We start from the raw sequence: 14,196 nt of genomic DNA on the forward strand, positions 1-14,196 counted from the left end.
CCAGGTAATATAGGCTGAAAACAAGCTCAAAATAGTAAAATGCAATTAAATAAAAAAAAGCCCAAAACAAATAAATACATGGGTTAATATAAAGGTGTAACTGAGGAGTTAAAATAAGATTGCCTTGCTGATTGTAAAGACAACAAAATCATTCCTTAACGTGCGCGCTCAAAGAATGAAACAGGCACATCCAATCTTGACATGAGCGTGGGGGGACAGTCACGACATCACGTGAGAAAGGCAATAATGATACAGTGATATGTTTACACTCATTGTACTGCAAACAAAACACACATTATTACAGTTCCCTGTTTATTGCACAAGGGACAGAAATGTTCGTTTAAAAGCATAACAAATAATGGCAACAAAATAGGAGATTACAGTCACTATAACAAGTGTTCATTAGGAGTCCTGCCATTCCTGACTCCATGTCCAATAGCCTCTGGGGAATAGAGGGGTTGAAACAAGAAATCCTAAAACTGGAGTTCTAAAACTAACGTTTTCAGTTACAAGTGTTAATATAAATAAAATGCATACTACAGTGATCTTTTATAAAAGTTTTCCTGTAAATAATACAGTCAGAGGTACAATACAATACAAGGTAAAACCAAATGCCATTACAAGCCTATCAATATACATTTTTTCCCCCTTTTGCTTTTCTCTTTTTTTTTTCTCAGCACAATCTATCGCTTCTATACACTAGCAAGTTAGTTGCAGTTTTAAAATATGGGTTCTGAGCAACATCATAAAATTAAAGGGAGAACGAACGAATGATGCCACTAAGAAATGAACCCAATAAGCGCAATGCTGTCATCTGCTGAATAATAATGTTTGAAGCTCATCTTCGTGCTGCAAGGAACACGCAAGTTAGAAAAGTTAAAACATCAACAGAAAGGGGGAGGAATACAAAAAAAAACGTTGACAGTCCTATGCAACACAGAAATGTGTTGCCTAAATTAACTGAAGACGTTTCAATTACGCTCTATACACTGTTAAACATAGTTACTTCTACTTGTTAAACATACAAGTTGCTCGACATGTCTCAGAATTCATCAGACAGTCAACATGTTTTCTTTGTATTGTCTAGGATTGTAAATTGTGAATGCTTTGAAGGCTGTCATCAAAGCGGTAACTGGGCATGGGATGAAATGTATGTTTTTCAAATGCTTGTTTCTTGTGACATTACCTGGACCGTGGGGATGCGCATCCATTTTTAACCTAATGTGGCTACAGTTTAACCTTCCCATTGTGACATCACAAAAACAATACTGACGTAACAGTACCATGGTGGGAAATGTGCTGTTTTATACACAACATATATGGAAATGTCTCATCCAAAAGCAATTCGTTTTCAAGAATTAAAACAAGACGCCAGCAGCTAGTTCTTCGAAAGGCTGGTATCAGAAATGAAGGCAGTGGCCCTCAATGTCCCCCACCCCCAAAGGGAACTATGAAAATGCAAATAAGGTCACCTGTGGTGTTTAGGGTGAGGGTAAGGGTGGGGAAAATGTCACTATGACCTAAAACTAACAGTCAATGTTTAATCCACTGTTTCAGGGTACATGCAGGGACAGTTCTGTTAACCTAAACAACAACCTGTGCAACAAAAGCCTCACAGCCACACCTCAAGCACTAGAGATGAAGATGGGTGAGTGAGAAAGGGGGTTTTGGCACCTCCAAAAGCCTTGGCATGGATATCCAAAACAAACTGCAAGTTCTGCTTCCCAAATATAACCCACTATAAAAAGGGCCCAGATGGCATACCCAAAAAGTTGGTGGTACCCATGTTCAGACCAGTAGGAGGAGCCGAACTGTTCCAGTGGACCTTTTGATGGTGCCTTAAGTTGGATTTGCTGGAGAAGCGCTTATCACACTGCTGACATGAGAAAGGCTTCTCCTTGGTGTGGATGCGGCGGTGACAGATGAGCTGGGTGGAGACACGGAAAGCCTTGCCACAATCCGGGCACTGGTAACGCTTGGGTTCTGTGTGGATGCGTCTGTGGTTTTTGAGTGCCATCAGGTTGGAGAATTCCTTCTGACAGGAGTTGCAGAAATAGGTGCCCATCTTGTGGCTGTTCTTGTGATTCAGAAGTGAGCTGGCGTGCCGATAACCACGGCCGCACTGATCACAGACATGCGACTTACACCCCGCCTCATTACGACTCTGCTGTAACTGCTGTTGTTGTTGTTGCCCAGATGAGCTGCTGCTACTGGGGCCATGGCGTGATGGGTTAAGCTTTGGGAGCCCATTAGGATCCAATCGTTGGGCCTGCATCAGCGTAAGGTCAAGCCCAGAGCCCCAACCCAAATTAGAGCCACTGGACGAAACCCCAGGCTGTTGCGATATTTTTGGGGCACGGCCATGTTGCATTTCCAAGTGGAGCCGGAAGCTAGCCTGGGTAGGGAAGCTCCGCTGGCACAGAGTGCAGGCAAACTCCCGCTCCTTTTGGTGCACACGGCGGTGATTTTGTAACTGGGAAGAGACGCGGAAAGCCTTTCCACATTCTGGGCAGCGGTGCCGCCGAGTTTCAGAATGAATGCGACGGTGGTTCTTGAGTGCGAGCAGGTTAGAGTAGGTCTTGAGGCACACAGCGCAGTGGTAGATGCCGACGGTGTGGGTGTTTTTGTGATTAAGGAGTGAGCTGGCATGCCGGTAAGAACGGCCACACTGGTCACAACTGTGAAGACAGAGACAGAGGAGAGAAAAAGTAAATCTCACCTGCTCGTTGTTCTTTTAACCCCTCTATAGTTAGTAACCTAGATTAGTCTGAAAGTAACCTGACGGTATGTTGTTGACTTTTATGATAACAGCATTGATGGATAGACAAGTACAGGTATATGATCTTGAATCCAGCTGCCAAAACTCAAAAAACTGTCTCAGCTTGCACAGGGTGACTTGAATAGCACTGCCTATTAAAGAAGTTAATAAATTGAATATGAATGATAAAAGTATCAACCAATTGTGTTTAGTGTTAATATAAAGTCAGTGGTATAGTAATCTATATCATTTATGGTGGTAATATACAAACTGTTGCCGTATAGGGCAAACCTAGTCCTTACAAATACATTATAAAAATGTACTGCAAGTCACTGTTTGTTTTCAAACTCATAGTATTTACTCATATTTTGGTAAATATGTTACCAAGTATAGAATGAGTACACACAGAAAGTCTTTCAAATGCTTACAAAATTGTACAGCAAATAAGGTTTTGGGATTTGGACCTGAATTCTGGTCGGAATCTAGCATAACAAAGGTGTGGTGAACTTGTTTCCCAAGCACATGTGGTAAACCAGTATGGTACCTTATTTATTTATTTATTTATTTTAGAATTTGACTTCTCTATACATTTTTGTTCTGATCATTTATGTAATTTGTTAGTATGGAAGTTCTGTGTTAGTATGTTGACACATTTTTTAAAAAGTTTCTTCCTTTTTTCCTTTCATTGTCTCAACAGCAAATGAAACATTTTTATGTTTCACCACAGTAGCAAACAAAGCTATGTTTATAGTACTTAAGAAACGTGCATTTAATAAATGGACGGTTTGCTGAGTGCTGTTGGGCCTAGATCAGTATTTATTCCTGGAAGCACTACAACTAATATAAGATGGTCAGTATGAATTATTATGGCAACTGAATGCTCAAATGGTAACAACAGTAAACTATACCATACACTCTAGAATATTATCAATAAGATCAATTAAGAAGGAGGGAATAAATGATTTGGCTATATTTAGTACAATACACACAGATCTACCTAGTAAGTACATCAAAATGTACCTATTATATCAAGACATCCTAACAATCTAGTACATATTGCTAACTGAAAGCAAAGGGGGGTAACTTATCTGGTCTCCACTAATCATACTGTCCAAACTTCAGAAAAATCCGAATTCCGGCACGCGTATGGTCCCGAGGAAGCCGGATTGGAGATCATATACCTGTAATAGACATGTAGAAACCTGTGATCTTTACTAGTTCACTTCAAAAAACACGAACAACAGACGTAAACTCACGTGAACCGGTATTCCTCTCCCTCTCTTGTGCTTGAAGTGTCCTTCCTCACGCCCTCCTTGCCTACCTGGTTGTCCCCGCAGCGGTGTCTGGCCAGTCCAGAACGACCCTGGAAGCTCTTCCCGCAGGTGGGGCAGCCAAACCGGGTGTGGCCTTCCTCGTGGACTCTCTGGTGGTTCCGAAGAAAGCGGGCCAGCCGGAAAGCCTTGCCACAGGTTGTGCAGATATGCCTCTTCTTCTGCGTGTGGATACGCATGTGGTTGCGCAGGGCCATATAGTTGGAGTACGGCTTGTCACAATATGAGCAGCTGAAGTTGCCAATTTTGTGTGTGTTTTTGTGGTTGAGCAGACTGCTAGCATGCTTGTAAGAGCAGCCACAAAGGTCACAGCTAAAAGGGCGTTCTTCACGCTCTGGAGATCCCAGATCACCCGTCTCCATGCTCATATTAGAGCTGTTGAGGGAGGCAGAGGAAGAAGGAAGCTGGGAACTGCAGTTATGCGAGGCCAGATCTGTGGTTGTAGTAAAGACTTGAGAGCACCCATCGCATTCATATTCGGTTGGAGGAGCAGCAGTTTGCACGCTGGGACCAGGAAGGGGAACAGGAAGATCTTTGCAGAGCTGGTTGCCGGTGTGTGTTTCAAGCTGCCTCTGGTTCCTGAAACCCCTACCACAGTCGGAGCAGGTATATTTTTTCAGAGCGAAATGCATTCGGAGGTGGTTCTTCATTGCCAGTCGATTTGGATAAGTGGAGTTGCACACGTTGCAGTGGTATTCACCAATCTTATGTAGGTTCTTATGATTGGCCAGACTGCCAGCATGACGGTAAGTACGTCCGCACTGATCGCAAGCAAAGGGGCGGCGGCCGCTGCCATCATCCACTTGCTGGGCCCTAGCCCCCGCATACGGTTTCTTGAAATCTTGAGGTTGACCATAATTGGTGTTCACAGGAGGATTCTGAATTTTGGGATCTCCCATCCTCATAGCTTGAAGCTGCGATGGGCCTCCCTCATAGCGGGCACCATTAGGGTGAGACATGCTTTGAACACGTTGCTCTCGATCTCCAGTCTTTGCTCTGTGCTCTTCGTGCAGCCGTAGATGATTTATCAACTGCTTTTGAATCTTGAAGGCTTTGCCACACTCCTCACACTTGTGCCTGTGAACAGACAAAAACAAACAAAAACAAACAGATAAGAAAGCAGTGTTAAAATGCACTTTAAAAAAAGAAACAGAAAGAGGGAAGTTCCCCTTACAAATACAAAGATGACTACACAATGCTCAAATGGGGTACAGACATTATGAAATTCAGACTCAACTGCGTGTATGTGTGTACATCAGTATGAGTTATGTTTGTTGCCCTGGGAAAATCACCAAAGCACACTGCCTTGACACAAAATTTCATTAAAATCTATTCATTCAGTGATGACCTGGGTAATCACATGAGTGGGGAACTCATGATAATACATAAGTATTCAAAGTATGCAAAGAGAACTAAACAGTTAGAGTATAATAGGGCACATGCAATGCTGGCTAACCTCTTTAAGTCAAAATGAGTCCTCTGGTGGTTCTTGAGAGCCAGTAGGTTGTAGTAGCGTTTTTGGCAGACAAGGCAGCGGAAGACCCCAGTCTTGTGAGATTTCTTATGGTTGAGCAGGGAGCAGGGGTGTCTGTAACCCCTTCCACACTGGTCGCACCTGTGGGGCCGATCATCAGAGCCTGGCATCTGCTGAGGGTTTGCTGGGCCCCCGCTGCCACTGGTACCAGCACCACCCGTCATCCCTTTAGCTCCATTCATACCCTTGTTCAATGCCCCCACTCTCGCCTTGCCTGGACACAGGTGAGTGATCAGCTGATGGCGATCTGCAAAGAACATGCCACAGTCAACGCAAATGTGGTTCCTTCCATCCATTTTGCCATTAGAATTAGAGCTAGTTCCTCCCAAGCCCTGTGTAGATCCATCTGCCCGGGGAGGTCCATGGACTAGCTGATGGTTAATCAAGTCCTGCTTTCTGCTGAAACTCTGTCCACATGTGCTACAGATCAAAAGACTGGTTGTATTACCCTCTTGTCGCCTCCTCCACTCTTGCTCACCAATTGGAGAGAGGGCAGAGGAGGGCCCTGCCCCTTGGTTAACCCCATGGCTTCGTAAGTGGCTACGAAGTGCCCTTAGGCTAGCATAATGGTTTCCACAGACTGTGCACTGATAAACCTCTCCATCATCATCGTCTTTGTTATCCATTCTCTTACTGTTGCCCTGGGAGTTGTCTTGAGGACCTCCAAATGGCATCTGGTTGTGACCACGTCTCTGACGAGTACTTTCTTTGAGGTTGCCACTGCCTGGCAGAGAGGCACCACCAGCACTATGGAAGCTTATGTTACTCAAGTAACCATTGGTCATACCGCTTTGGTTGACTCTATCTGGTTGACGATGGTTTTGTGGAAGAGGTGAGTGACCAGAACTGCTTTGAGCGAGAGAGCCGTCAAATCGGTCATGGAATTCCAGTGAATCCAGGCCACTGTTATGGGAACCATCTGGGACAAAGTGTGCTGCATCACCAAGATTACCAGGCAGTGAAATTGGGGTTGCTGCACCACTCCCCTGATCCTGAGAATGTACAAAGCCTTGTTGAGAGTCTAGCCCTGTGAGTGGCTCAGAGGAAAGCCAATCTCCCTCTGTACCCATCGATTGTGAATTTGGCCGGGTTTTGTGACTACGGAGGTGACTTTGAAGGGCTGCTAAGTGTGGATACTGCTTACAGCAAACAGTGCACTGATATTGACCAGTTTGATGGGAGCGTTTATGATTAACTAAACTCCCAGCATGTCGATAGCTTTTCCCGCACTCTTGGCACTTAAATTTGCGTTCAGCATCATCAATTGTAGACTGCGCCTGAGACCTTGTCTCACCATTGGATGATGATATTGATGGTTGAGAGTTTGAAGCCAGTCCATTAGAATTTAACATAGCAGGACCATCTTGACCATGGCTTGTGGTATGAGGGTCGTGGGTAAGATAGTGAATTTTGAGACTCTCTAAGTCAGGATGTCCCGCTCCACAATATGCACAGGTATATATGGGATTATTAACAGCAGGGCCTAGCATTGGGTCATAACGCTTGTCGGGTAATGGAGGCAGTGGAAGAGGGTCACCTAGAGCAGGTGTGTAAGAATTCACAGCTGGGGACCGAACAGAACTATGAGGCACTATCCCAGGGAAACTACGTGTTAGCCCCAACGAAGATGATGCAGCATTATGTAACGTAAGGTGCTCTTGAAAGTCATTCTTATTAGGCAAAACCACTTGACAAAGATGGCAAAAGCTGGGTATCATGTCATCATTCTGGGGTCCAAGGGGACGAGGGTCAGATTGTGCTTCAGGCACAAGAGCCCCCATGGACATTCCAAGGGGCTTAAATTTTGAATGAGTGCGTTCGTGAGCATTGAGAGCTGCAAGATTATTGAACTGTTTGTAACAGACATTGCACTTATACATGCCCTCTTGATGAGACTTCTTATGGTTAACCAAGCTGCCATGATGACGATATGTCCTTTCACATTGGTCACATTTGAATGGTCTGTCCCAGGCATCTTCAGATCCTGGAGATTTCTGTTTGTCATGGTCGTGGCCAGGCATTATTCCACTGTTGTTTATGTGACTCCTGAAAGCTGCTTCAGACAGATCTTGTGCTAGATTATAATCCCTCTCTTCGTCAACATTGTCATCGTTCTCCTCTTCTGCTTGGGCACTCGGAGACAGGGTGTGGATGCGGAGGTGGTTTTTTAGCGCCACTGCATTGGGCAACGTTCTGGTGCAGACCGGGCACTGGAAGGAGCCCATCTCATGAGTTTTTTTGTGAGAAGCCAAGCTACTGGCATGCTTAAAAATGCGTCCACACTGCTCGCATTCAAATCTGCCATTCTCTTCTTGATGATAGTGTGCTTTCATGTGCTCCAGTAGGCTAGGTGTACTTGGGCAAATGATGTCGCATTCTTTGCAAGGGAAACCCTTGGCACGATTCATATCATGCATAGCCATGATGAGAAAATTGAAATGGAAGGGGGAAATGTCCACATAAAATGATCCTCGAACAAAGAAGAAAAGGGGGCAATGTGTGATGTTCAGCTCTCTGCTTCTGTAGTATCAGCCATTTTACCTGGGTGACAGATATTCTCTCCAATCAGCCTTTCAATTCCACTCGATCACAGCAGTTCAGAGAGGGTCTGGACAGTTGTGGGGCATCAGAGGAAAGCTGAGAAGATACAAAAAGAAACATTATTTTAATTTAACACTGTAATTACATTCACTATTTTAATATATGTAGTGTTGGAAAAAATACACTTAAATGACAGAATCATTTTATAAATGCGTAACAAGCAAAACAGGTTATAAAAGCTGTTCATTAAGGGTAACCAAGAGCCTTTGATAAAAACATTCACTGTGATAGGCATGTGGCCACATTACATGATATTAGCATTGACACATTTGATCTCATATTTAGGTCATATGACAGAAACACAGGTTCAAAATAGCTGAAATAAGTCAGCTTTGTGTATGTGCGCATCACTCCTTTGATGTCAACTGTACTGATAAATCACAGCTACAGAAACCATTATAAGCAAAACTTTCCCAACAGTAAGCAAATTACCAGTACATTCAATAAATATAAGCCGAATTCAAAATAGGTCGTCAGTACATAGTGTAGGTAAAGTTCAATCTAATTCTCAAGCTAATCCATAATTCTACCAAAACCAGGTTTAACTTATTTTACTCAACAATGAAGACATTATGGGCTAGATTTACAAAGTCATTCAGTCTGTCCCATGTACCACATTCATGTTCAGATTCATAACTATAGACAATGTAGTCTTGACTAATTTTATGGCATAACGGTTGGTTTATGCGGAAATCTTTTTAATTTAAAGCCACATATGTGATGAGGTCTTGGCAGCACATCAGTTCCAAGATTAAGACTGACCAATAATTTTTTAGATTCTTGACCAAGACTGACCACTGCTTTAAGATTTTCATCACTAAAGCAAATGAAATTTAGTTACTTGTGCTCCAACCTAAATACAAAACCAGTTTAATACAAATATAACATTGGTAGCTGGGAGTTCAATAAAAGGGTTCAGTGTGTTTGGTGTCAGTACAGCATTAGGGCACTTTTGTATTCATGATCAAACTTAAATCTCACAGTTTTTATTATTCAAATGGAATTTGCTCCAAGAGAACTAGGCTAAATAAAATGCATGACCACAAATTCACTTCAATTAGACCCCACGGGGGAACAATTCATCTTACCACACAACTGGAATGAAAGAAACAGTGTTCCTTTACCACACACAATGGCCATTAAAAAAAAATGAAACACTAGAAATTTCAACTGGATTATTTTCCTGCCTCTCTCAAGCCTACTGTATGGCATTATTTCGCTGTCAGTACAATAACTTCAATAGTCACCTCAACAATAACCCCATGTTCAGACAATGTGTGACTGATATCATAACCTTTCAATGTGAAGTGATTTGGAAGAAAATGAGGGACCAGTAAGACAAAGTGTTTTTTTTTACACTGCAACTAGGTTTGAAGAATAATTTGAAATAGTAGTATAGTTCAATAACTGCGAATGGGTCATAGTTTCAGTGCAGCTCTAAATGAGCCTATATTTTAGGTCACCAAGTTTGTTGGAAAAACGTGATATCCTTGTATGCATCTTACATAGATATCTGTCATTTCAAATTAATAGTTCATAAATCACATTTAAGATAGGACTATAACTATAATCAAAACTATTTATTCATCAGGTAAGTCCAGTATCAAGAAATGTATTACTTTAAAATATTGTGGGAAACATAATGAAAAATACTGAAGAAACAATATTTCTTTAAGGCTTATCTAAATAGCTGAGGTGAGAATAACATGCATATTTTTTCCATTTAAAGGTGCTCTAAGCGATGTTGGGTGACGTCACTTCTTGTTGACGTTCGAACAAAACGGAGGCTAGCTCGACCCCCCCTCCTCCTCCTCATCCCGTCCCCCGTGGTCCAGGCTGGGCCAGTTTGTTTTTGTTGCCGTTTGTGGAGCCTGGGCTGTCTACAGAGACCTTGGTTTTTTTACAGTGCGTTTAGGAGACAGACAGCTTGCGGATAGTGAGGAGATGTTTGCTGTATGTGACAAAAAATGTTTCGGCCTAAAAAACGTGTGACATCGCTTAGAGCACCTTTAACAAAAAGTGTTTTATATCTAAAATGTTACAATGCAGTTTACATAAAAAAACAACGCATTTTCATTGCTTAATATTTCGTTGATTAATATTTTGAACAACAGAAATTAAGCAATGTACCACATCCAAACGTCTTTACCTGAAATATATAAACTGTTGTGACCAAATTAACAGATTGTGGTTTCAACTGTTTTTTATATTTTGTGCTACAAGTTGCAATACAGATTCTATGAAGTGTTTATTATGTGATCATCACTCATGCATAGCACAGTCTGCTGTATGTGGAATGAGTCTAGAGTCATCTCACAGCATCTGTGATCTCAGTTAGGATGGCACACCCTTAGGGTATATAACCTGACCAGTGGTCTCTGACTCAAGACCATCTGGATGCTTAAGCGACATCAACGCTGTCAAAATCCATACTGCAAAATGCCATATGGGTCCAGCTTTGCAGAATAAAATGAATACAATAATTTACAAATACACATTTGTAGGTCAATCAGTGCACAAGTGGTACTTGAACCTATTTGTAATATCATGGTACATATACATGTGGTACTGAATGTTTCACAATATAATATTTAAGTGGAACTTTAATAGGCTTGGCAATCGAAATTCCAATTCTGGAATAAGATACTTGTAATAAAATTTTAATTCTGCCTATCGATTCCTTTGTGCACATTTTAATTTATTTCTAATTAATTTTTCAAGCACAAGACAACGTGAAAAAACTCAATTCGGCGCTTGCACGGTTTTCTTTTTTTGTGCTGAATTGAGTTCTCATACACGTCTTCTTGCGCTTGAACGCACAAATATACAAAATTATGTCAAAATATTCATAAACACAGTCAGTTTTGTCTTAAGTGAACGTAATCAGTTGAATAAGAAAAAGCATGTGTAACAGTATATTGGATCCTGAATGAGGCCTTAAAGTGAAAGAAAGAAAATCACTCACTGACCTTGACTGAATAACTTTTGAAACTTTAAGGATCCATTAAAGGACACTTAATATTCATATTGTTGAATATTAAGTGTCCCTTAATGGATCCTTAAAGTTTCAAAAGTTATTCATCTATTGATCTGATTGCATTGACACCGAGAACTGAACTGAGCTGTTTTCTCCAGAAAGAGCTGTTCACCATTTTCTCCAGAGCTGCGGTAGATAAATGAACTAAATGAATAACTAATGTTTTTTTACAACGGAAATGAATCATCACTGAACTTACTTAAGCTGGACAATGACTCTATTTTCTTCTAGAGCTGATGTACAGCCAAAACAACCTTTGTTGCATTATTTTCCTGTTTTCACTGTAAATCTGCTTTGAAACAATCTGTATTGTAAAAAGCGCTATATAAATAAATGTGACTTGACCTGTATTTATTTGTGCTATTGCTAATTTGTTTATTTGTTTTTATTTTAGTACGGTTTAATTGTCTTTAATAATGTTTGAAATGTATATTAATTAGTTGTTTTTGCTGTGGTATTTTTTTTATAATAAAATAAACAGAATCGGAACTGCTAAATTTTAACTACTTAATTATCATTGTACATTCCCAAAAAACATGGCATTATTATGGTAACATAACCAAAAAAAAAAAAAAAGTAATATATGTATATATTAGTGAAATAATCTAAATCTATAACTCGCATAAATACACAGTGATAAAGAGTTTTAAATGAATAATGAATCATTCAGACCATTTTGTGGTTGGCCAACTGACAAAAAATCTAAAGGAAAAAAAAATTGCCTCACAGATCAAATATCACAGTGGCTTCCTAGAAAGTTAGAATATGCAGCCATATATAATAGATGTGCAGAACAAAACTAGAAAAATGTGTAAAAATAAATAAATTCACAGGCCTGTAAAATACAATTGGCTGATGGCCATGGGAATTCTGTGGACATTCAACTTTTTTTTATGAAAACTAAAGATAAAAACTACATAGAGGCTTTGTGAGGAGTAAAACATGGGTGCATAAAAACACTAATGTTCATTCATAACAGCTTGGCTATTATTTTTCCTCTAATCTAAATATGTTTATGAGCCCCCAAAACATTAGAGCAGCATCTATTAATGCTGAAACATGTTATACGTTGTATTTAGTCATTACCTAACTAGAATATTCACTAATATAACATTTCCATGACATTTAAGATATTAATAATTTCCATCCGTGGAAAACGCTTTTTTTTTTTAAATACCCTGATGACCATGGGAACCCTATAAACATTGAGTACTCTTATGAAAATGAAAGATAAAAACTAGAATATAGTGGCAAAACACCTGGGTACATAAAAACACACAATCATTTGTAGCAACTTGGCCAATATTTTCCTCTTAATCAAAATATGTAAACTGAGTGCCCAAAACCTTGTTACAGTTGAAAAATGTTGTTATTCGTGTGTGTTTTTTTTTTTTTTAACATTTTGTTATTTCCCAATGGCGCAGCTCACAAAGAAACAAACGGGATGGGCCTAACACGTATGTGGACCCCCAGTAAAAACCGAATAACAATATTTTTCGTTAACAAGAACAAAACCTGGTTTTTATATAAAATGGAAGCGGTTAACGCTTCGCTATGACCTTGGCCTGACGCTCCCACACCCGCTTTTTATCCGGACAAAAGCAGATACCCGACATTCCTTGTCATTTTCCCTCCCCAGACTCACCACATTAGACGTCAAAACCCCCGAATTAAGACAGAAATTACCGTATATCCATTTAGGCTCAATACACGTGCATTTCTGTAGACAAATACGTGTGTGCATCGTTGTGAGGGAGACCAAAATTTACATCCCGACCCGTATGTTTTTCACAGGATGCGCGTCGCTGTGTGCAAATATTAGCCGGTGGGCTACAGCAGCTATTTCGACTGTGAGGGGAGGGGAAAAACGATGATTTTCGAAGCGTCAAACGCTTTGGTCCAAATATTCGAGCATTTATTTAGTCTACATAGTGTGTGGATTCGAATGCACGAAAAAACATCCAGCGCTCTTACGCGATCGCATCGATTATTTTAATGTGTCTGTCTGTCTGACAGCGACAACCCCCCCGCAGCTAACGCGCTAGCCTCCCCTCATGATACTAGCGCGAAAGGAGAGCAAACGGTGCAGTCTCGTAAAAAATTAGCCGTACTGATGTCGTAAATTTGAAGTAATAGCCGTGTAGATAAAATAATACTCGTATGGATTAGACTGAATCGATACACTCCCGGCATTTACTGTGAAATGGTTTCTGCTTTTAGTAGTAAGGTCAGTGCTAATCGGCTAACAGCCTAGCGACACAAAGATCCGGAGGCTCGCGAGCTCTGATTCAATGAATGTGGCCATTGTGTGCAATTAAACAAACACCTTCAAGCTGCAACTACTTACCCGACTTACAGACGTGCACAATGATCGGGGATGGGGGTTTTATGCTCTTTTTGATTGCGCGGAGGATAAATGGCATGTTCAGCCGATCGCCATTATTATTTTAACTCTTTTTTTTTTCCTTCAGCGGGCGGCTCCACCGTGTTTTTCTCGGTGTATTTCAGCACTTCCTGCTGCGGGCTGAATGGAGATGGCGAGCTGCGGACGTGCTTCACCGCGTCACTCTGCGCTCATTCTTCGTGTGTTTGCGTTGGAAGTAAACATTGTCCAATGTACCGTAGAGCAAAATTTTGAACTAAAATCACACAGCAGATGTTTTCGTAAAGCTATTTAGGTAGCACACAGACCGTGTCCTGCAACTATTTTGTGAAATGCCACGAAACAAAAAGTACTACCATGTTTTTTCACATAGCTACAGCATGACAGATCCATGGTATTTGTTTAATAACCATGGTACTGGAGACCGGGACTGTTGTCACAAGGAATGTATTTCAGTAGGCACAGTTTTAGGTAAAAAATCAAGTACACAAATGCTTGTTTCCTCAATAGTTTGTGAAACCTTAAAATACCTTAGGGGGTTTCAGGGAGTGA

The 14,196-nt window shown here is 41.0% G+C and overlaps 1 protein-coding gene across 2 annotated transcripts; it reads right to left on the reverse strand.

The window, feature by feature from the left end:
* Positions 1-1,048: 1,048 nt before the first annotated feature.
* Positions 1,049-13,777, reverse strand: LOC307162918 (zinc finger protein 646). 2 transcript variants are annotated; one of them, XM_079878667.1, is made up of 5 exons: positions 13,609-13,777; positions 5,546-8,260; positions 4,015-5,166; positions 3,843-3,939; positions 1,049-2,678 (listed from the first exon to the last, which is right to left on the reverse strand). In XM_079878667.1, the coding sequence occupies exons 2-4, from the start codon at positions 8,044-8,046 to the stop codon at positions 3,861-3,863; spliced, it is 3,732 nt and encodes a 1,243-aa protein (XP_079734793.1). In that variant the 5' UTR covers positions 8,047-8,260; positions 13,609-13,777; the 3' UTR covers positions 1,049-2,678; positions 3,843-3,860. The 2 variants fall into 2 exon arrangements, with proteins under 2 accessions (XP_079734793.1, XP_079734792.1); XM_079878666.1 differs by lacking the exon at positions 3,843-3,939.
* Positions 13,778-14,196: the final 419 nt, after the last annotated feature.

The sequence above is a fragment of the Squalius cephalus genome, assembly GCF_949319135.1.
Source record: "Squalius cephalus genome assembly, chromosome: 8".
Classification (NCBI taxonomy): Eukaryota; Metazoa; Chordata; class Actinopteri; order Cypriniformes; family Leuciscidae; genus Squalius; species Squalius cephalus.